This window comes from Hemitrygon akajei, chromosome 19, assembly GCF_048418815.1.
Source record: "Hemitrygon akajei chromosome 19, sHemAka1.3, whole genome shotgun sequence".
In the NCBI taxonomy this organism is placed as follows: Eukaryota; Metazoa; Chordata; class Chondrichthyes; order Myliobatiformes; family Dasyatidae; genus Hemitrygon; species Hemitrygon akajei.
This window is the reverse complement of record NC_133142.1, coordinates 68144765-68169741: the sequence shown is the minus strand read 5'-3', so window position 1 is coordinate 68169741 and position 24977 is coordinate 68144765. Positions and strand designations below refer to the sequence as shown.

Genomic DNA, 24977 nt, shown 5'->3' with positions numbered 1-24977 from the left:
GCCATCCTCTTTTCATCTTCAGCTTTTTTATAGACAATGTGATGTTTGCTTCCAGAATTTGCTGGTATTTAATTGAATTCATTCTTCCCTCTACCAGTGAAATGTTTTCCGTGCCAATGGCTGCAACACAAGCCCAAAGCATGATCGATCCACCCCTGTACTTAACAATTGGAGAGGTGTTCTTCTCATGAAATTCTGCACCCTTTTTCTCCAAACATATCTTTGCTCATTGCAGCCAAAATTCAGCATCAGAAATTTGCAAAGGAACATCTAAACAAGCCTGATGCATTTTGGAAACAAGTCCTGTGGACTAATGAAGTTAAAATAGAACTTTTTGGCCACAATATTGCTTCAATATATTTAGTCCATTCATTTGAGTTGAGAATAAACTTTACATAAACATTATTTCTAAATAAATTACCTGTCCCACTATGGTGGGAAGTTTTACTGATGGCAGCAATGGAACGGCAGACTCTTCCATGGTTCGGGTGAGGGTTGTAAGACAATGGGTGATTTATGGTGGTTCATTCAACTTGTGCTTTTACATACATACCAACTAACAGAACTCCTTTAAATATTCAGTGCTGGTTGCTGTTCCAAATGTTCATTATGAACTCCAGGCAACCAAAATATCAGAATCACAATCAGGTTTAATATCACTGGCATCTGCCAGGAACTCTGTTGTTCTGCAGCAGCAATACTTTGCAATACAGAATCAAAACTATAAATTAAGACCATAAGACATAGGATTAGAGTTAGTCCATTTGGCTCATTGAGTCTGCTCTGCCATTCAGTCACGACTGATCCTTTCTCCCCTCCTCAGCCCCACTCCCTGACCTTCTCCCTGTAACCTTTGATGTCCTGTCCAATCCAGTACCTAGCAAGCTCTGCCTTAAGTACACTCAATGACCTGGCCCTCACAGCTGCCCATGATATCAAATTCAACAAGTTCACCACCCTCTGGCTAAAGAAATTTCTCTGTATCTCTGTTTTAAATGAACACCCCTCTATCCTGAGGTTGAGGCTAGACTTCCCCCACCATGGGAAATATCCTTTCCACATCTACTCTGTCCAGCCCTTTCAGCATTCAAAAGGTTTCAATGAGATTCTCCCTTCATCCTTCTAAATTCCAGCAAGTACACATCCAGAGCCTTTAAACATTCTTCGTGTGATAACGCTTTCATTCCTAGAATCATCCTTGTGAACCTCCTCTGAACCCTCTCCAATACCAGCATATCTTTTCTTAGATGAGTATCTCAAAACTGTTCACAATACTCAAGGTGAGGTCTCACCAGTGCCTCATAAAGCCTCAGCATCACATCCCTACTTTTATATTCTGGACCTCTTAAAATGAATGCCAATGTTGCATTTGCCTTTCTCGCCACCGACTCAACCTGCAAATCAACCTTTAGAGTGTTCTGCACAAGGACCGCCAAGTCCCTTTGCATCTCAGATTCTTGGATTTTCTCCCCGTTTAGAAAATAGTCCGCACATTTATTTCTACTACCAAGGTGCATGACCATGAGTTTTCCAACATTGTATTTCATTTGTCTCCTTCTTGCCCCTTGTCCTAATCTGTCGAAGTCCTTCTGCAGCCTACGTGGTTCCTCAACACTACCTGCCCCTCCACCAATCTTTGTAAAATTAAATAAGTAGTGCAAAGAATAGTGAGGTAGCTTTTATGGGTTCGATGTCCATTCAGAAATCTGAAGGCAGAGGGGAAGAAGCTGGTCCCAAAATGTTGAGTGTGTGTATCAGGCTCTTGTACCACCTCCTGGATGGTAGCAGTGGGAAGAGGGCATGGCCTAGGTGATGAGGATCTTCAATGATGGATGCCGCCTTTTTGAGGCATTGCCTTTGAAGGTATCTTTGATGGCAGTGGAATGCTCCTCCTGTAGGATGTGGGAATTCGTGGAACCTGATGGTCTTCCTGATGACTACACCTGTGGGAAGTGCAGCCAACTTCAGCTCCTGAAAGACCGCATTAAGGATCTGGAGCTGGATGAACTAAGGATCATCCGTAAGGCAGAGCAATTGATAGTAAGTCTTTGAAGCAGGTGGCTACACCCAGAGTGCAGAATTCAGGGAATGGATGAGTGAACATCGAGAGAGGTAAAGGGAGAAAGAAGTCAATGCAGGGTCCCCCTGTGGCCATTCCCTTTAGCAACAGGTATACCCCTTTGGATACAGCTGAGGGGGACGACCTAACTGAGCAAGGCAGCAGCAGCAGCCAGACCAAAAGCACTCTGAGCCTCAGAAGGGTAGGGTGAAGTTCAGGTGGAGCAATAGTCATCGGGGACTGAACAGTTGGAGAGACAGATAGGAGATTCTACCACAGCGGAAGAGACGCCAGGGTAGTGTGTTGCCTCCCGGATGCTAGGGTCCAGGATGTCTCTGAGTGGTTGCAGAATATTCTTGAAGGGGAAGGTGAGCAGCCAGAGGTCGTGATACATGTTGGTACCAATGACATTGGCAGAAGAGGGGTAGAGGTCCTGCGCAACAAGCTTAGGGAGTTAGCAAGGTGGTAATCTCCAGATTACTCCCAGTGTCATGAGCTAGTGAAAGTCAGAACCGGAAGATAGTGCAGATGAATGAGTGGCTGAGGAGATGGTGCAGGGGGCATGGTTTCAAGTTCTTGGATCTTTGGAAAATTTTCTGGGAAAGGGGTGACCTGTACAAGTGAGATGGGTTGCACCTGAACTGGAGGGGAACCAATATCCTGGGAGGGAGGTTTGCTAATGATGTTGGGGAGAGTTTAAACTAGATTTGCAGGGGGGTGGGAACTGAATTGAAGGGGCAGAGGATGGGGCAGTTGGTCCACATGTAGAGACAACTTGTAGGAAGTTTGTGAGGAAGGATAAGCGGATGTTAGAGCAAAGATGCGCTCAGCCAGATGGTTTGAGATGTGTCTATTTTAATGCAAGGAGTATCATAAACAAGGTGGATGAACTTGGAGTGTGGATCAATACGTGGAACTATGACATTTTGACCATTACAGAGACTTGGATGTCTCAGAGGCAGGAACAGCTGCTGAGTGTGCTGGGCTATAGATGTTTCAAAAAGGGCAGGGAGGCAGGCAAAAGAGGTGGGGGGTGTGTTACTGGTAATCAGAGATAGTGTCACAGGTGCAGAAAAGGATCAAGTCATGGAGGGATTATCTACTGAATCAGTGTGGATGGGAGTCAGAAACAGGAAGGGGGCAATAACTGTACTGGGTGTTTCTTTTTAGACCAACCCTCCAATAGTAACAGAGACATCGAGCAGATAGGAAGGCAGATTCTAGAACGGAGCAATAATAATAGAGTTGTTGTGATGGGAGATATTTAACTTTCCTGATGTTGACTGGCATCTCCTTAGAGAAGGAGTTGGATGGGTTGAGTTTGTTAGGTGTGTTCAGGAAGGTTTCGTGACACAATATGTAGATAAGCCAACTAGAGGAGAGGCTGTACTTGATCTGGTATTGGGAAATGAACCTGGTCAGGTGTCAGATCTCTCAGTGGGAGAGCATTTTGGAGGAAGTGACCACAATTTATCTCTTTTACTGTAGCACTGGAGAAGGATAGGAGCAGAACATTTGGGAAAACATTTAATTGGGGTAGGGGAAAAGGGGGAAATACGATGCCATCAGGCAGGAGTTTTGGAGCATAAATTGGGAGCAGATGTTCTCAGGGAAATGCACGGCAGAAATGTGGCAAATATTCAGGGAACATTTGCATTGAGTTCTGCATAGGTATGTTCCATTGAGGCAGGGAAAGGATGGCAGGGTTAAAGAACCATGGTGTACAAAGATGTAGAAAACCTAGTTAAAAAGAAAAGAAAAGCTTTTGAAAGGTTCATGAAACTAGGTACTGTTAGAGCTCTAGAAAGTTACAAGGTTTCTAGCAGCGAGCTTAAGAATGGAATTAGGAGAGCCAGAAAGGGCCATGAGAAAGCCTTGGTGAGCAGGATTAAGGAAAACACCAAGGCATTCTACAAGTATGTGAAGAGCAAGAGGATGAGCCATGAGAGAATAGGACCAATCAGGTGTGACAGTAGAAACACGTGCATGGAGTTGGTGGAGGTAGCAGAGGTACTTAATGAATTCGTTGCTTCAGTATTCATTGGGGGAAAAGACCTTGGCAATTGTGGGGATGACTTACAGTGGACTGAAATGCCTGAGCATATAGACATTAAGAAAGAAGATGTGCTGGAGCTTTTGAAAAGCATTAAGTTAGATAAGTCACTGGGACTAGATGAGATATACCCCAGGCTGTGGGAAACGAGGGAGGAGATTGCTGAGCCTCTGGCAATGATCTTTGCATCATCAGTTGGGGATGGGAGAGGTTCCCGAGGATTGGAGGGTTGCGGATGTTGTTCCCTTATTCAAGAAAGAGAGCAGAAATAGCCTACGAAATTATAGACCAGTGAGTCTTACTTCAGTGGTTGGTAAGTTGATAGAGAAGGTCCCGAGAGGCAGGATTTATGAGCTTTTGGAGAGACGTAATCTGATTAGAGGATTGTCAGCATGGCTTTGCCAAGGTAAGTCTTGCCTTACAAGCCTAAATTAATTATTTGAGGATGTAACAATACACATTGATGAAGTTAGAGCAGTGGATGTAGTGTATATAGATTTCAGTAAGGCATTTGATAAGGTTCCCCATGCAAGGCTCCTTCAGAAAGTAAGGAGGCATGGGATCCAAGGAGACCTTACTTTGTGGATCCAGAATTGGCTTGCCCACAGAAGGCAAAGGGTGATTGTAGATGATTCATATTCTGCATGGAGGTTGGTGACGAGTGGTGTTCCACAGGGATCTTTTCTGGGACCCCTCCTCTTTGTGATTTTTATAAATGACCTGGATGAGGAAGTAGAAGGGTGTGTTAGTAAGTTTGCTGATGAGACAAAAGTTGGGGGTGTTGTTGATACTCTGGAGGATTGTCAGAGGTTACAGTGGGACATAGGATGCAGAACTGAGCAGATGGAGTTCAACCCAGATAAGTGTGAAATGGTTCATTTCAACAGGTCAAATTTGAAGACAAAATATAATATTAACGGTAAGACTCTTGGCAGTGTGGAGGATTGGCAAGATTTTGTGGTCCACGTCCATAGGACACTCAAAGCTGTTTCAGGATTAAGTTCAAGAGCCATGAGGTAATGTTAAAGAGCTGTGGAGTACTGTGTTCAGTTCTGGCCACCTCACAACAGGAAGGATGTGGATACTATAGAAAGAGTGCAGAAGAGGATGTTGCCTGGGTTGGAGAGCATGCCTATGAGAATAGTTTGACTGAACTTTGCCTTTTCTCCTTGGTGTGACAGAGGATGAGAGGTGACCTGATGGAGGTGTATAAGTTTATGGAGGCATTGTTCGTGTGGATAGCCAGAGGCTTTTTCCCAGGACAGAAATGGCTAACACAAGGGGGCATAGTTTTAAGGTGCTTGGAAGCAGGTACAGGGGGGATGTCAGAAGCAAGTTTTTACACAGAGAGTTGTGGGTGCAAGGAATGCACTGCCAGTGACAGTGGTAGAGCCGGATACAATAGATTCTTTTAAGAGACTCTTAGATTGGTACATGAAGCTTAGAAAAATAGAGGGCTATGCGTAGGGAAATTCGAGGCAGTGTCTAGAGTAGGTTACGTGGTTGGCTGAAGGGCCTGTAATGTGCTGTAGGTTTCTATGTTCCATGTGTCACTGATACTGGGAGGGTAGTGCCCTTGATGGAGCTGGCTGAATTTACAACTTCCGGCAGCTTTTCTGATGCTGTGCAGAGGCCCGTCCGTACCGGACTGTGATGCAACCAGTTAGAATACTCTCCACAGTACATCTGTAGAGATTTGAGAGTGTCTTTGGTAACAAACTCCTTATGAAATGGAGCTGCTTTCGACCTCTCTTTTGTGATTGCATCAACGTTAGGCCCAGGTTAGGTCTTCAGAGGAATCGACACACAGGGACAGAGTGTTAGAGTGTTGAAGGATGGTTACGGGAATATACAACTAACTAGAAGATTGTGATAAATGCAGGAATATTATCTGTTGTTTTCCCCTATGTAGCCTCAATTGGACAGAATTAGAATGTCCCACACCTGCATGATTGACTTCTCTAGCAAAAAAACTATCAGTTGGAAATTAAATTGTGTGCAGGTTCTATTTCCTGAAGACTGGTTCTTATTTTGGTTAATCTATAATTACACTATCCATAATGTTGTACCTTCAGAATGATCCCTACAAGCGGAATGGTTGATCTGAGATGGTGTATTCAACATGTGAGTTCCCATTTCTATAACTTGTTTTCGACTGGGTTTCAGAAATGCCATGACTCAGTCAGCTGGGGAGCAGTAGACTGGCTCTACCAGTAACTGAGACCTTTCTATTTTAACCAGCATACTGGATGAAATGCAGATCAGGTTTCATGTTTGCTTTTCAGTTCCATTTTGTCCTATGTGTGCTTGTGAATCAATGTTAGTAAATTAATAATAATCTGTCCTCACCTCTGGATGTCATTTCCATGTTTTGCGTTTGCAGTGTCTACTAGTGAATTAGACTATAGCTGTTTTTTACCTCATCGCACAGCCTTCACTTTTTTCCCTCATCCACACTACTTTGCATTCTCCCAGACTAGTTGCCCAAGATTTGATCTCTGATACAGCCAGAGACCAATGGGTGTGGTGTTGGCGTTTCAAGGTGCCAGCACTCCGGTTGTTTAGCTTTAGGCTGAGGACACCAAATGTTAGTTGAGCAAAACACCAACCTCTTCTTATGTGCCCTGAAGCACCACAAAATTCTGCTTCCTGTCTCTCCTGTAATAGGACTTCAAACCACTCCCCCCCACATCCACATCAGTATACGGAACAAAGTGAAGGAAACAAATTGGTGATGCACCATCAATAACTCTCCAAGATGTGAGGCGAGATATCGGCTTTTATTGACTGGAAGAAAGAACAAGCAGTAGTAGACCACCATACTACATCCTGGAGACTGAGGGCCGGGCTCAGGCCTCAATCGCCTTTATACCGGGGTCTGTGGGAGGAGCCACGGTCAGTGGGAGGAGCCACAGGAGCAGTCATCGGGGGGGGGGGGGGGGCGTGTCCAGACAGGTATATGTAGTTCACCACAATTGGCTTTGCATTTTTCTTCATATTCATTACCTCTTTGGAGTAAGGTTTCTAATGTAGCAGATGAGGGAATGAATTTATCAAGTGTGTTTCTAGGAGGTTTTCAAATTGTTGATTTGTGAGTACTTAGTTTTTAAATTGGTAAATCAAGTAAGTTTATTGAGTCCTGACGAAAGGTCTCAGCCCGAAACGTCGACATTGCTTCTCCCTATAGATGCTGCCTGGCCTGCTGTGTTCCACCAGCATTTTGGGTGTGTTGCTTGAATTTCCAGCATCTGCAGATTTCCTCATGTTTAAGTTTATTGTTGTCACCTGGAGTCACTACAGCACAGAAACAGGCACTCAGCTCACCTAGTCCCATTGACCTGTATCTGGACCATAGCTCTCAACACCCTCCCATCCACCTACTATTCCAAAGTCCTCAATGTTGAAATCAAACTAGTATTCATCAGTTCCACCACCAGCTCGCTCCACACTCTCACCACCATCTATGTGAAGAAGCTTCTCCTCATGTTTGCTTTAAACATTTCACTTTTCGCCCTTAACATGTGACGTCTAGTTCTAGTTTCATTCAATCTCAGTAGAAAAAGCCTGCTTCATACACCCCATAATTCTGCATGCCTCTATCCAATATCCTCTCATTCTCCTATGCTGCAGGGAATAAAGTCTTATTCAGCTTTTCCCAATAACTCAGGTCCTCATGTCCCAGCAACATGTTTATAAATTTTCTCTGTACCCTTTCAACCTGGTTTCCATCTTTCTTACAGGTAGACGACCAGAGCTGCACACAGTACTCCAGACTGGGCTTCCCCGATGTCTTATACAACTTCAACATAACATCCCAATTCCTATACTCAATACTTTGACTTATGAAGTCCAGAGTGCCAAAAGCTCTCTCCAGCTACCTGTGACCTATCTATCTGTAGCACCATTTTCAATGAATTGTGGACCTGTATTCTCAGATCCCTTTGTTCTCCCACACTCCCCAGTGGCCTCCCTGGTTTGTCCTTCAAAGTTCAACACCTCACACTTGTCTCCATTAAATTCTGTCTGCCATTATTCAGCTAATTTTTCCAGCTGAAAGTTTTGGTGGCCTTCCTCACTGTTCACTACCCACCCCCCAATCTTAGTGACATCTGCATAGTTACAGATCCAGTTTGCCAGTTATCATCCAGATCATTGATATAGATGACAAACAACACCTGACCCAGCACCGCTTACTGTGGGTCTAGTTCTCTTCCTGCGTCTTATGGCCTTATGGCTTGACCAGTTTTTTGTGGTTTTTAACATTCCAAGCAATGTGGTGGTGTACAGTAAAACCTTTATTTTGCACACCATCCATACAGATCATTTTATTACAACAGTGCATTGAGGTAGCACACATGAAAGCAATAACTGTACAGAATAAAGTTTTAGATACAGAGAATGTGCAGTGCAAGCTGACAAAATGTGCAAAGCCTTAATGAGGTCATTGTGAGATCAGGGTCAATCGTGGGATAGAAACTGTCCTCTAGTCTGTTGGTATGTGCTTTTAGGCATTTTTATCTTCTGTCTGGTGTGAGGGAGAAGAAAAGAGAAGGGCTCGTGGGGTAGGTAGGGTCTTTTGATTACTTTCCCCAAAGTTGCGGCCTAAAACTATTCCCAATGTTACAAATGTTGTGTAACCGGTGTGTTATAAACCCTCAGCCTGACATCCTTGCTTTTATATTCCAGTCCTCTCGAAATGAGTGCTAACATTGCATTTGACATCCTTACTACCAACTCAGTCTGCAAGTTGATCCTTGAGGAATCCTGCACAGAACTCTCAAGTACCTTTGCTCATCTGACTTCTGAAACCCTTTGTTTCTGAGACCCTTCATCAGGTCCGCTATCTTATTGATTGGTGGAGCAGGCTGAAGGGGTAGAGTATTCTAATCCAGCCCTTTGTTTTATTTAAATGATTTTAAGATGGATTCGATCAGGGTTTGTGGTGTGGTCACACAGCTCTGATTGGCAGTAAAATCTGTGGGTATCATCATTGAAAGCAGCTCTATAAAACTCTAGTTAGGCCACACTTGGAGTACTGTGTCCAGTTGTGGTCGCCTCACTATAGGAAGGATGTGGAAGCATTGGAAAGGGTACAGAGGGGATTTACCAGGATGCTGCCTGGTTTAGAGAGTATGCATTATGATCAGAGATTAAGGGAGCTAGGGCTTTACCCTCTGGAGAGAAGAAGGATGAGAGGAGACATGATAGAGGTCTACAAGATATTAAGAGGAATAGACAGAGTGGACAGCCAGCAGCTCTTCCCCAGGGCACCACTGCTCAGTACAAGAGGACATGGCTTTAAGGTAAGGGGAGGGAAGTTCAAGGGGGATATTAGAGGAAGGTTTTTCACTCAGAGAGTGGTTGGTGCGTGGAATGCACTGCCTGAGTCAGTGGTGGAGGCGGATACACTAGTGAAATTTAAGAGACTACTAGACAGGTATATGGAGGAATTTAAGGTGGAGGATTATATGGGAGGCAGGGTTTAAGGATCGGCACAACATTGTGGGCCGAAGAGCCTGCACTGTGCTGTATTGTTCGATGTTCTATGAAAGTTCCCAAAGTCAAGCAAATATTTCTTTTTGGAAGCACTTGCAGTGGAACAGAATAGGTAAACTGAAGACTCTCACATGTTTCCTTGTCGGAATTGGTGAGAGCTAGGTGCATAGGAAAGGGGTAGAATCAGCCATGAAATAGTTAAAATAGAATGGCAGTATTTGAAAGAAACCTGTATCTGAATCATGACGTTTAAAATCAATGTTGTGACTGCGGTTTGTGTAATGTATTTGGAAGATGTTCTTTCTAATATAACCAGTATTACTCAACATTCAGATTATATCCATGAGCATAAGATTATGACCTATGAGTAAAGAGATTTTGTATCACAAGATATGCTATCAAAGTCCATTGATAGTACTTTTAAATCATTTTTCATTACAGGTTCACATTTTTTTTGTGTTTGGCTTTAAACGTATAATTTTTAATTCAACATGTGAAAGAACTGAGTTCTTCCAGGTCTCAATAAGCAGAGTTTGTTTTGCCTGGCATAGAAACTCTCTGTAGAGCAGTAAAATACTTTTAAAGTCTTAATATTTGTGGTGTGGCTGTTGATGTGCTGGAAACTGGTAGCAATACACACAATGCTGGAGGAACTCAGCAGGTCAGGCAGCATCTATGCAAATAGATAAACAGTTGAAATGTTGGGTCAAAACCAACTATGGCTGTTACCACTTCTCATTTGCCTATTATCTCCCCCGGGGTCCCTTTTTCCCTTTCTCCTATGGTCCATGCTCCTCTCCTATCAGATTCCTCTTTCGACAGCCCTTTACCCTTCCCAGCCACCTGACTTCCTCTTTCACCTTCTAGCTAGTCCTCCTTCCCCTCCCTCCTCCTATTTTATTCTGGCATCTTTCCTCCTTCCTTTCCAGTCCTGAAGAATGCTCTTGGCTCAAAGCATTAATTGTTAATTCATTTCCTTAGATGCAGCCTAACCTCATGAGTTCCTTCAGCATTTAGTGCTCTAGATTTCCAGCATCTGCAGACTTACTAAGTTTAGCAATACATTGTAGACAGCTTATTTGAGATTGCTTCAAGCGTTATATAAAACCATATAACAATTACAGCACGGAAACAGGCCATCTTGGCCCCTCTAGTCCGTGCCGAACGTTTACTCTCACCTAGTCCCACCGACCTGCACTCAGCACAAAACCCTCCATTCCTTTCCTGTCCAGATACCTATCCAATTTTACTTTAAATGACAATACTGAACCTGCCTCTACCACTTCTACTGGAAGCTCGTTCCACACAGCTACCACTCTCTGTGTAAAGAAATTCCCCCTCGTGTTACCCTTAAACTTTTGCCCCCAACTCTCAACTCATGTTCTCATGTTTGAATCTCCCCTACTCTCAATGGAAAAAGTCTATCCACGTCAACTCTATCTATCCCCCTCATTATTTTAAATACCTCTATCAAGTCCCCCTCAACCTTCTATGCTCCAAAGAATAAAGACCTAACTTGTTCAACCTTTCCCTGTAACTTAGGTGCTGAAACCCAGGTAACATTCTAGTAAATCTTCTCTGTACTCTCTCTATTTTGTTGACATCTTTCCTATAATTTAGTGATCAGAACTGTACACAATACTCCAAATTGAGCCTTACCAATGCCTTGTACAATTTTAACATTACATACCAACTCCTATACTCAATGCTCTGATTTATAAAGGCCAACATACCAAAAGCTTTCATCACCACCTTATGCACATGAGATTCCACCTTCAGGGAACTCTGCACCATTATTCCTAGATCACTCTGTTCTACTGCATTCTTCAATGCCCTACCATTTACCATGTATGTCCTATTTGGATTATTCCTACCAAAATGTAGAATCTCACACTTATCAGCATTAAACTCCATCTGCCATCATTCAGCCCACTCTTCTAACTTGCCTAAATCTCTCTGCAAGCTTTGAAAACCTACTTCATTATCCACAACACCACTTACCTTAGTATCATTTGCATACCTATTAATCCAATTTACCACCCCATTATCCAGATCATTAATGTATATGACAAACAACACTGGACCCAGTACAGATCCCTGAGGCACACCACCAGTCACCGGCCTCCAACCTGACAAACAGTTATCCACCACCACCCTCTGGCATCTCCCATCCAGCCACTGTTGAATCTATTTTACTACTTCAATATTAATACCTAACGATTGAACCTTCCTAACTAACCTTCCATGCGGAACCTTGTCAAAGGCCTTACTGAAGTCCATATTGACAACATTCACTGCTTTACCCTCGTCAACTTTCCTCGTAACCTCTTCAAAAAATTCAATAATATTTGTCAAACATGACTTTCCATGCACAAATCCATGTTGACTATTCCTAATCAGACCCTGTCTATCCTGATAATTATATATACTATCTCTATGTTGCTTGTTCTGCACCTGTTGTTTACTGTCTGCTAATCTGAAAACAGTAATTTCAAAACTGTGAGTTTTTGAGCCCCACACAACAGCAGCAATCCTGTCAGCTTTCTTCTGTTTGCTGAACCAGCTGTAATTGGGTTTATCGCTTGTCTCATGGGGGAGGGGTAATAAACTTGTCTAAGTGGGTTGATGTTGACGGCACTCTACATCCTACATTTGGGCATATTCTGTCCAGCACATCATTAGATACATAATCCAAATAATCTACTCTTCCCTTCTGGAAAGGAAAATGTTTAGTATCACCATTTATCCTCATTCTTTGCAGTTTTTAATGTGTATATTTCTGATCATAATAAATATTTAATTTGTTTTAACTTTGGGCAAACAAAGCACCATTTGTTGGAGGGAGCCTGACGTTGCTGTCTGAAAAATGTTTTATTGATGCAATTGGTTAACACTTGAGCTAAATTTCCTGTTTGATTCATTATTCAGTGTCTTTTCTGCAGTTCTTTGACGATCTAAACCACATCTATCCAGCTGAACTGTTCTGAAATTTGAAGCCGGGCTTATATTTGTCCTTTCAATCTGCAGGGCAACCTTTTTGATTTTCTTCAGCTGACAGGCTGGCGTGGATCCAAAGTGCTTTATTTTGGTGACCATCTGTACAGTGACCTTGCAGTAAGTAGAATAAAATCCACATAGCAGTATTCAAGTTGATAGCAGCTTCATTAATCATTGCCCAAAAACAGAACTGAGTGAATAGCAAATATACTAATAAAAATGTGCATACGGTGGTGCTAGAAAATTTGTGAAACCTGTAGAATTTTCCCTATTTCTGCATAAATATGACCTAAAATGTGATCAGATCTTCACATAGGTCCTAAAACTAGATACCGAGAACCCAATTAAATAAATAACACAGAAAACATTATACTTGTTCATTTATTTCAATATAATTATGGAGAAGGATAGGACTGGACCCAGGGTTGAGATTTTTGATTGGAGAAAGGCTAACTTTGAGGAGATGCGAAAGGATTTAGAAGGAGTGGATTAGGACAATTTGTTTTATGGGGAGGATGTAATAGAGAAATGACAATCATTTAAAGGTGAAATTTTGAGGGCACAGAATCTTTATGTTCCTGTTAGTTTGAAAGGAAAGGTTAAAAGTTTGAGAGAGCCATGGTTTTCAAGGGATATTGGAAACTTGGTTAGGAAAAAGAGAGACGTCTACAATAAATATAGGCAGCATGGAGTAAATGAAGTGCTCAAGGAATATAAAGAATGTAAGAAGAACCTTAAGAATGAAATTAGAAAAGCTAAAAGAAGATACGAGGTTGCTTTGGCAAGTAAGGTGAAGATAAATCCAAAGGGTTTCTACAGTTATATTAATAGCAAAAGGATAGTGAGGGATAAAATTGGTCCCTTAGAGAATCGGAGTGGACAGCTATGTGTGGAGCCGAAAGAGATGGGGGAGATTTTGAACAATTTCTTTTCTTCGGTATTCACTAAGGAGAAGGATATTGAATTGTGTAAGGTAAGGGAAACGAGTAGGTAAGTTATGGAAACTATGACGATTAAAGAGGAGGAAATACTGGCGCTTTTAAGGAATATAAAAGTGGATAAATCTCCGGATCCTGCCAGGATATTCCCTAGGACCTTAAGGGAGGTTAGTGTAGAAATAACAGGGGCTCTGAGAGAAATATTTCAAATGTCATCAGAAACAGGGATGGTGCCGGAGGATTGGCATATTGCTTATGTGGTTCCATTGTTTAAAAAGGGTTCTAAGAGTAAACCTAGCAATTATAGGCCTGTCAGTTTGACATCAGTGGTGGGTAAATTAATGGAAAGTATTCTTAGAGATGGTATTTATAATTATCTGGATAGACAGGGTCTGATTAGGAACAGTCAACATGGATTTTGCGTGGAAGGTCATGTTTGACAAATCTTATTAAATTTTTTGAAGAGGTTACGAGAAAAGCTGACGAGGGTAAAGCAGTGGATGTTGTCTATATGGACTTCAGTAAGGCCTATGACAAGGTTCCGCATGGAAGGTTAGTTAGGAAGGTTCAATCGTTAGGTATTAATATTGAAGTAGTAAAATGGATTCAACAGTGGCTGGATGGGAGATGCCAGAGGGTGGTGGTGGATAACTGTTTGTCAGGTTGGAGGCCGGTGACTGGTGGTGTGCCTCAGGGATCTGTACTGGGTCCAGTGTTGTTTGTCATATACATTAATGATCTGGATAATGGGGTGGTAAATTGGATTAATAGGTATGCAGATGATACTAAGGTAGGTGGTGTTGTGGATAATGAAGTAAGTTTTCAAAGCTTGCAAAGAGATTTAGGCCAGTTAGAAGAGTGGGCTGAATGATGGCAGATGGAGTTTAATGCTGATAAGTGTGAGGTGCTACATTTTGGTAGGAATAATCCAAATAGGACATACATGGTAAATGGTAGGGCATTGAAGAAAGCAGTAGAACAGAGTGATCTAGGAATAATGGTGCAGAGTTCCCTGAAGGTGGAATCTCATGTGCATAGGGTGGTGAAGAAAGCTTTTGGTATGCTGGCCTTTATAAATCAGAGCATTGAGTATAGGAGTTGGTATGTAATGTTAAAATTGTACAAGGCATTGGTAAGGCTCAATTTGGAGTATTGTGTACAGTTCTGGTCACCGAATTATAGGAAGGATGTCAACAAAATAGAGAGAGTACAGAGAAGATTTACTAGAATGTTACCTGGGTTTCGGCACCTAAGTTACTGGGAAAGATTGAACAAGTTAGGGTCTTTATTCTTTGAAGCGTAGAAGGTTGAGGGGGGTCTTAATAGAGGTATTTAAAATAATGAGGGGGATAGATAGAGTGGACGTGGATAGGCTTTTTCCATTGAGAGTAGGGGAGATTCAAACGAGGACATGAGTTGAGAGTTGGGGGCAAAAGTTTAAGGGTAACACGAGGGGGAATTTCTTTACACAGAGAGTGGTAGCTGTGTGGAACGAGCTTCCAGTAGAAGTGGTAGAGGTAGGTTCGGTATTGTCATTTAAAGTAAAATTGGATAGGTATCTGGACAGGAAAGGAATGGAGGGTTATGGGCTGAGTGCGGGTCGGTGGGACTAGGTGAGAGTGAGCGTTCGGCACGGACTAGAGGGCGGAGATGGCCCGTTTCTGTGCTGTAATTGTTATATGGTTATTTATTGAGAAAATATTTATTATTATATTTATTTGTTAGAAAAAGGTATGGGAAATTACCCCCCCCCCCCCCCCTTATACAATAACTTCAACTTCAAAGAAACATTTCCAGTAACTGTTAATCAATCCTACAAGCTGGCTTAGGAGGAATTTTAGGCCATTCCTCCTTACAAAACTACTTCAGCTCTGGTATGTTGTTGGGCTTCCTTGCATGAACTACTTGCTTCAGGTCCTTCCAGAATATTTCTATACGATTAAGGTCAGGACTTTGATTGGGCCATTCCAAAACTCAAATTTCCTTTTTAAACCATTCTGTTGTTGATTTACTCTCGTCTTTCAGATCATTGTCTTGTTGCATCATCCAACTTCAGAGAAGCATTGTGGAACATCCAGGTGGTCTTTTACAAACTTGTGCAGCAATTTTTATTTATTTATTTGGAGAATAGTGTTTTCCTCTGCGGTGTCCTTCCATGAGCACCATCTTTGTTCAGTGTTTTTCTTATAGTGGCCAGATGAACAGAGTCTTTAGCAAGTTCTAGAGATTTCTGCAGGTCTTTTGGGTTCTTTTTCACCACCGTCAGCATTGCATGTTGTGCTCAGATGTGATCTTTGCAGAATGCCTAAGCTGATGGAGAACAACAGTACTGAGTTTCCTCCGTTTATAGACAGTTACTCTGACGGTGGGCTGATGAACACTCAGGTCTTTAGAGATGCTTTTGAAGCCTTTTCCAGCTTCAGGCATCTCTCCAATTCTTCTTCCGAGGTCCTCTGAAAGTTGTTTTGATTGAGGCATGGTACACATAAACAGACCTTTCTTGAGAAGAGCAGGCTCTGTTAGTAACCTAACAGTGTGTCTGTTCTTTTAATAGGGCAGGGAAGCTCTACAATCCACACCTCCAAGCTCATCTCATTGACTGGAACACCTGACTCCAAATGACTTTTGTAGAAGGGATTATCTCAGAGGTTCTCTCACTTTTTCCAACCAATGGATATGTAGTATTGGATCATTTTTCTTAATAAGTATATCAAGAAGTCTAATAGTTTTTGTGTTATTTATTTATTTAGTTGGGTTCTCTTTATCTAGTTTTAGGATGCATGAAAATCTGATCACATTTTAGGACAGATTTATGCAGAAAGAGTGTTTACAAACTTTCTTGCACCACTGTATATAATCGTAACATAGACAAAATGCTGGAAGAACTCTTGGGTCTTGGCCTGAAATGTCGGCTGTGCACTCTTTTCCATACCTGCTGCCTCTCCTGCTGAGTTCCTTCAGCATTTTGCACGTGTTACTTTGCTTTTCCAGCATCTGTAAATTTTCTTGCATTTGTGCATCTATAATCGCATGTGTGCACGTGGGCATTTACTCTGTGCTTTTATCTTTCTGTGGAATGATGGCACTGCTATCAATGAGATGAGTTTTTAAAAATCTGCTAGGGTGTTAGCTGTGACCTGAATCTCTGGAACTCAAAGTTGTTGGTTTTAGTCACACTGTCAGAGACTTTAAGATGCTTCAACATTTGAGATGTTGCATGGTGATTCTTTTGTGTTGATTAAATACTTTGTAGGAAAGTATCTGAATATTTATTAAGTAGTGTCACATAGCTGGAAGACTATTTGGTTCTTATCCTGTTTCTGGGGTTTTTCTGTACTTAAGCTGCTGCATGTCCTACATTGTAACTGTCTGGATTTCCAAAGTTTTGCTTTTCACAGTGCTGTTAGAACATCCTGGAGGTATGAACAATTTTATATATGTGTACTTCCTCTATTGTGCCATACCTTCTGGAAAGTGTAGCATGAAATAATATTTTTAAGGATGAATTATTAAATATTATTGAAAATACTTCTTGCAAAGACAAGAATCCTTGAATACAAATGAGAAAATCTGTAGATACTGGAAATCCAAGCAATAGATGCACAATGCTGGAGGAACTCAGCAGGCCAGGCAGGTCATTCATGTAGGTGTAGAATTGTAGAATATTGAGAAATGTTATTGTGCCTGGATTTTTGTCAATTATGTTATCCATTAATTATGTTAATGGATTTCAAAGGTAGCGTTTGAAATAAAAGAAGTTACAACAATGGGCAGGTTTTAAAAGAGAACTAACAGGAAAGATACCAAAAAGAAGCACAAGTGTACTGGAGTGATTGTATTTAAAGTGATCTGTTATGACTGCGAAGTATAAATAATTAACCCTCGTAGCCATCAATGACTGTGAATAAAGCAAAACTGACAGCTAAGCTGCTGGAATCTATTCTCAGTAGACTGGCATTAATGTAAATCATGATGATGCAGACATTCACTGCGTGAGTGGTCTCACTATTCCTCCTGCCGGCTGCTTTCAGCCCTCTCATTTGTATAAACTGGGTCGAGTTTAATTCCAAAAGGCAATCTCTTACTGTATTTGGTGACATTTTGATGGTGTTTGTCAATTCATTGCATCATGAACCATGATTCCAAATTCTAATGAAACTTCCTGTTGGTTCAGGTGAAAGTCAATGGTCACTGACAAGGACCGACCTCTATTCCTCATCCTACTGATGCAGTAAAATCCAATTCTCATCCCTTTTTAAAGTTTATGATCATAGTTGATCTAAGCTGGCATGTGAATGTACTTTGAACCATATTTTTGATTGTGATCACTAGGACCTAATGCTCCGTCATGGCTGGAGGACGGGAGCAATTGTACCCGAACTAGAGACAGAAATCAGTATCATTAACACAGAACAGTTCACACATGGGCTGACTTGGCTACAGGCCCTAACAGGCCTTCTGGAGAGACTGCAGGTAATGTCACGTTATGTACTCTGATGAATTTCCTCCTTTTTTAAAAAAGTATTTTTGTTCATGTTTCCTTTTCCTATTTTCTGATAACATAGTAGAAGGCCATTGGGCCTCTTCAGTTTATGCCAACTGCTGGAGCAACACTGTCAATATCAGTTACCTGCATGCAACTTAATCTCGTCCATCAGCTCCATCCTGGTTCTCCCACCAACAGTCTATTCAGGGAACCTTATGGTGGCTAATTAACCAATCAACCAATGTGTCTTTGGGGTGTGGGAAGAAACCAGAAAGCCTGATGGGAACTAATCTGAAAACACCTTCTGTTACTGGAGTTGGGGCCACAACAACACTAGCTGCAGTACTGTTATAGGGTAGTAACAGGAATGTTATAGGTTAGTAACAGGAATGTTATAGGTTAGTAACAGGAATGTTATAGGGTAGTAACATGAATGTAAGGAAGGACAAGCCCATGCAGACAGAGCAGAGTTAAATTGCACCACAGAGGCAAAATTCATAAGGGTGAAGAACGCAGGACTGAAGGTATTGTATTTAAATGTGCGCAGCATTCGGAATAAGGTGGATGAACTCGTGGCACCGTTAGAGATAGTTCGGTATGACATTGGGCATCAGTGCGTTGTGGCTGAAAGGTCATAGTTGTGAGCTTAACATCAAACGATATACTTTGTATGGAAAGCACAGGCAAGAAGGCAGAGGTGGTGGTGTGGCTCCATAGATAAGAGATGGAATTACATTTTTAGAAAGAGAATGTTGTACTTTTGTGGGTAGAATTAAGAAATTGCCAGGTTAAAGAAAGCATTATGGGAATCATATATAGGTATCTAAATAGTAACCAAGATGTGGGGTTGAGATTGCAAAGGGAGCTGGAAAAGACATGTAATAAGGGTAATGACACAATTGTAATGGGGGACTTCAATATGCCAGGGGATTGGGAAAATCAGGTTGGTGTCAGATTGCAAGAGAGGAAATTTGTTGAATGCAAATGAGATGGCTTTTTAGAGCAGCTTATGCTTGAGCCTACTCTGGGAAAGGCTATTTTAGACTGGGTGTTGTGTAATAACCCAGAGCTTATTAGGGAGCTTGACCTAAAGGAACCCTTGGGAGGCAGTGATCATAATATGATTGAATTCATACTGCAATTTGAGAGGGAGAAGCATAAATCACATGTATCAGTATTGGAATGGAATAAAAGGAATTACAGAGGTATGAGAGAGGAGCTTTCCCAGGTGGATTGGAGGAGGATACTGGCAGGGATGATGGCAGAGCAAAGATGGCTGAAGTTTCTGGGAATTGTAAACAAGGCGCAGGATAGACGTGGCCTAGATAGAAGTTGTTCTTGAATGGCAGGGCTAGACAACCGTGGCTGACAAAGGGAGTTAAAAGGACTGCATAAAAGCCAACGAAAGGGCATATAAGGTAGCAAAAGTGAGTGGGAAGTTGGATGATTGGGAAACTTAAAATCCAACAAAAGGCAACTACAAAAGCTATAAGAAGGGAAAAGATGACATATGAGGGCAAACTAGATGATAATATTGGAAGCTTTTTTCACTTACCTAAAGAGTAAAAGGGAGGTGAGAGTTGATATTGGACCACTGGAAAATGAGGTAGTAAAGAAATGGCAGATGAACATAATGGGTACATTGTATCTGTATTCACTGTTAAAGTCACTAGCAGTGTGCCAGAGGTCTGTGAGTGTCAGGGAGCAGGAGTGAGTGCCATTGCTACTACAAAGGAAAACATGCTAGGCAAACTCAAAGGTGTTAAGGTGGATAAGGCACCTGATGTACAAACATTTGTACAATGGAGAGCATTCTGACTGACTGCAACACCGTCTGGTGTGGGGGGCTGGCGAGGAAATGACTGCAGAAGATCGAAATGAGTTGTAGAAACTGGTAAAATTATTGAGCTCCATCATGGGTACCAGCCTCTGTAGTATCCAAGACATCTTCAAATAGCAGTGCAATTGGGAGGTGGTGTCCATCAGCAGGGACCCCACCACTCAGGACATGCCCTCTTCACACTGTTACCATCAGGAAAGGGGTTCAGAAGCCTGAAGGGGCACATTCAGCGATTCAGGAACAGCTTCATCCCCTCTGCCATCCGATTTGTAAACAAACATGGAACCCGTGAACACTAGCTCACAACAGTTTTATTTCTGTTAGTTTGCACAACTTATTTTAAATTTACTATTTAATAGACATGTGTATATATACCTACTATAACTCTGTTTTTCCCCTATATTTATTTATCATGTATTTCATTGTACTGCTGCCATAAAGGTAACAAATTTCACTACATATACTAGTAATAAATAGAGCCCTTTAGCCGGGAGAGCAGCTCTGCAATATTCCATGGAGAGCAAAGGGCTTGACAAGGCACGGATGAAGTCAGTCAGCTAACGAGGACACCAGCTGCGACGCTTGTTCGTACCACTGGACCTGGACTTCTGAGTGGGACTGTCCCAGTGCAGTGACTTTTCCATTTTTACACCACCAGTTTAGAATGTGACGTATAATAAGACGTTCAGAATTTACCATATCCAGAAGAACTTAAACTGCCATCAGACACAATGATTGTGAGGTGGAAGTGGTGGGTTCGGGTTTGATCTCAACACTTATGAGAAGTTTGGATAGGCACTTGAAGAGCTATGGTCCGGGGGTGGGTCGAAGGGACTGGGCAGAATAATAGTCCGGCATGGACTAGGTAGACTGAAGGACCTGTTTCTGTGCATTAGTGTTCTAATGCTCTTATTGGAATTCTCATTGCTGCTCAAGTTACTTCATTGGATGACTATAAGCTATCCCTACATTTGTAAATTTCTGCTATCAATGAGTTATTTTAAATCACTATTCTGAGTGAGTATTGCCATGGTAATGGAATAATGCTGTTTAATTGGTTTATCAGCTGAAATGCTAATTTACCAATTGATAACTGTCTGTGGGGCTCTGTCTCACAATGCACTGTCTACAGGTTTACCAGGATGCGGAGTCAAAGCAAGTGCTTGATGAATGGATAAAGGAGAGACAAGAATTAATGTAAAGTATATTTTTAGTTTGCTGTGGTACTGAAATTATAAGCTTTGTCTTGAATCCGTTCTGAAAGCTCCAATCTTGTGTTTTCTCAACAAACTGTGGATAAACTGTCACAGGATTACATGGCTATTAACATCATGGTGCCAGTGGGTTCAAAGAAAAATATTTGCTCTAAGGTCAATGGATTTATATTAGACAAAGGCATGAAAGTGGGTGGATTGTGTGAGAAATTGGTCGCCATGATGTCACTGAGTCATGGATTCAAGGGGTTTACCTGTTATTCTTTGTTCAGTGCAACCTGGATTCCAAAAACAAGGCATGTGTATGTTTCCAGCATCATTTGTGTAGTAGTATTCTTGCACAGTATGAAAACAGACATTTGCATGGCCTGGTTTCTTTTTACATCCTTATTCATGCCATGCTCCCTGGTCCCCACCAATGGGGTTCTTAGTCTTGCAGGTTGGCAGTGGAGGGAAGTGGCAGCTGGGGGCTGTGGGATTCTGTTCCCTGTGTTTGCAACAGGATCCTTTCGAAGCAGAAGCCTGTCACCCTGAAGGGCAATTGAATTGGACAAAACTGTTAGCCTCAGGTAGTTGTACGCAAACAGTCAGATCCCTTTTGTGTGTATTTTCCTGCCGCCAGCCTCCTTTTCTCCCTCACCCAATAATCCCATTTTGCAATTCCAGCAGCTGATCCACCACTACTTTATTATTTCCTATCAGTTGCTGTATGTACAGTCACTTCTGTGCCTAGCATCGCTTCATGGACATGCAATCAATCTATGTATATCGATCCAATTATCTGTCACAGCATTTATTGTGTATTTTTATTATTGTTTGTGTGGTTTGTTTTATCAAATCCAGAGTAACAATTATTTCATTCTCCTTTACACAGGAAGTGGCATTGAATCTTGATTCAGCCCAGCCTGCCACAAATGGCAGAGATGTGACTTGCTTCCAAACTGCTGTTTTTTGGGCTAACGTGCCAGCTACTGGATTGTAAAAGCAATCAGCTTTCTCTTGCATGTTTTCCTCTTTGTTAAGTGCAGGAGGATAGTCATCTAGCCTCTGAACTCTGAGGCACAGAGCCTCAGTAATACATTCTGAGCTTTGAATCTTGGCCTTGCATTCCAGTGCTGACTAAATGAGCAAATCCTAAAAGCAGGTTGTGTCCAATCTTTCTTTAATGATGAGGAATTTGCACACTACAGCTGAGTCAGTGCCACAGTGAGACCCTAACTATGTTCGCTTGTGATAAGATAGATATATTGTTTACTAGCATGGACAACTTGTTCGTTGAATTTTGCAGTACTTTTTCCTAAATGATGAATTTTATAGTTAAGCCGGTTTATTTCACAAAAAATTAAAATATCCTAAACAATTAACGCGCAAAACAGACATACAGTGAGTATGTAAAACAAAAGTATTGCTTTGTTATGGCTGCTCTGAGACTGTTGACAAATTGTAGCTTTAAATCATAATCATGTATCATATTTACTGGATAATAATTCTAGAATCATTAGTCTGTACGAGTTAAAAAATGCAAAGAGGTAACAAATGGCTGATGCTGGTCTCTTTTATTTTACCCTGAATCTTAGGTCTCTGACAAAGAACTTATTCAACCCCCAGTTTGGGAGCATTTTCAGGACTCACCACAACCCCACCTATTTTTCTCGAAGGTTGTGCAGATTCTCCGACATCTACATGTCCTCTATCAGCTGCCTCCTGAACTATGACACTACCTACACCTTCTATCCCAGACGGACTCCTTTACAACACGAGGCACCCCTCTGGATGGACCAACTCTGCACTGGCTGCATGAAAACTCCTTTCCTAGAAGAGATGGTGCACATAAGATAAATTCAACCACGTCTCACCTGTAGTTTCATTTCAAATGGAGACATTGCTATCCCCTGCACCTCAAGAGGTTATGCAGCAGGTGGGATTTTTCTTTGAAGAGGCATGATTGGACATGTAAATGGGAAATGAATACAATAGGAGTATTAGATGTTTGTGATTGGAATGATCAAGTTGCAATGGTAGTGACCTGTGTTATTGTCCCTTGCTAGACCAAGCCTTTTACCACCACGATGTGCTCCAGTTGATGCTATTGTTGACTGCAGTGTCCTCCTGATAATTGTATTGGCTTTGTAGATTTGAGTTCAGTGAGAACAATACAAGGTCTAAACAGATTACGTATTGGTCTACAGTGCCAGCTATTTAATGGATTCCAGGTTGATCAGATAATGTCATGCATGGTGATTTTGTCCAGACATTGTAACTGCCTGATAGACATCCAGACATTTCTCTGAGGGTTAACATAAGATCCCTTGTCAAAGAGAATAGCTAAATGTACTTAGTGTTGCTGTGGTACCACCTGTAAATATTAATATTGTGTTATAAAGAAATTGGTTGGTAAAGGGAAGAATAATTTTACGTGTGTTTCATTAGGTGTATTTATAGTGTGTTTTCTATTCTAGGGCACTAAGGGAAACTTAAAGGCTCATTGGGAATGCATAGGGAATTGATATTTTTAACTTTGCTTTAGTTATTTACAAGATTACTGTACAATCTCAGTAAGGATGCTGGCTACTGATTTCCAGTAATCCTGAGCATAGAGTAATTGAAACAATTTTAAATTGGTCATAAATTTAAATCAAAATTAAGCTTGTTACGACTGTAACATCTAAAGTTGCTCGTCATCTTACTGACAACAGCAATGCAGATGTTGCCAATAATGTCCTGACCAGAGACTGTGCAGGATTCTGTGAATCCAGTATCACAGATGGCCAAGGTTCTATGTTGAGGATGTACGGTTGTACAAATATATCTTCCTTGGTTTGAAAGTAATTGGGCTAACTCTAAAATCATCAGTCATAAGAGTTTTGAATGTTCTAGAAACTACACTACACAGAGGCTAGATAATACACAAATTGATGTAAGGTAGTCATACTGGTTTACACAGGTATTTAGCCTAGAGTAGAAACTCGGGTTCTTCAAGGTTGTTTAAGTAGAAATTAAAGACTACTATTTTATGGTTTAGTGCTAATATTTTAATATAGTTGTAATATGTCACTGAGCTTATTAAATTACTGTACTATTATGTTGCACAAAGCAATTAACTCTCAACTTGAATTTCTCTCATCTCCTGACTTCCACCCTCCACCAGGTCACAATTGTGTCTTCTGCAGATTACAGAAGATCTGATTGGCTGATCAGACTGGACAATAAACCAATCCTTGCTAGGCTTCTCCTATAGATGACATCATGGTAGTCGACCCCGGTTTAATTACTGAGCCCTTGTTCTGAGGAAACCTTGTAAAGATAAGATATGCCCTTGTTTTTCCAAATAGCTTACAGTTCAATATCTAAACTCACGGCAGGCAGAGCAGTTTGTCAAGTCAAATTTATTTACAAAGCACATTTTAAAACAACCCATGTTGACCAAAATGCTGTACAAACCATAACAGGTAGCTAAAATCACAAATACAAAAACACAGATATAAACAACAAGGCACTCAGCTTATAGGCACAAAATAAACAACACATGAGCCTAGACACAAGCCAAAAATCAACTACATCAGGAAGATTCAAACGCTAGTGAATAAAGGTAAGTTTTGAGCCTAGACTTAATGGAGGGGGTAGATCTGATAGGGAGGGGAATGCTGTTCCACAGTCTAGGGCCAAAGGCGCGGTCACCCCTGAGCTTAAAATTTAGATCGCAGGACAGCCAGGAGCCCCAAGTCAGCCAACCTGAGGGACCGGGAAGTAGAATAAGGGGTTAGAAGTTCTGTGATATAGGAGGGGTGGGCCCAGCCCATTTAGGGCTTTATAAACAAACAGGAGAACCTTAAAATCAATTCTGAACCATATTGGCAGCCAATGGAGGGAGGCCAGGATAGGAGTAATATGGTC

At 41.6% G+C, this 24977-nt stretch overlaps 1 protein-coding gene across 3 annotated transcripts in view; it reads left to right on the top strand.

The window, feature by feature from the left end:
* Window positions 1–24180, top strand: part of LOC140742020 (5'-nucleotidase domain-containing protein 2-like) — a 99362-nt gene extending 75182 nt beyond the window's left edge. For 2 of the 3 annotated variants that reach the window (XM_073072699.1, XM_073072698.1), the window contains exons 11-14: window positions 12636–12722; window positions 17876–18016; window positions 21002–21066; window positions 22661–24180. In XM_073072699.1, the coding sequence (XP_072928800.1) occupies window positions 12636–12722; window positions 17876–18016; window positions 21002–21066; window positions 22661–22922 (555 nt within the window). In that variant the 3' untranslated portion in view covers window positions 22923–24180. The remainder of the gene's footprint in view (window positions 1–12635; window positions 12723–17875; window positions 18017–21001; window positions 21067–22660) is intronic. The other variant, XM_073072701.1, reaches the window with a different exon arrangement.
* The last annotated feature ends 797 nt before the right edge of the window (window positions 24181–24977 follow it).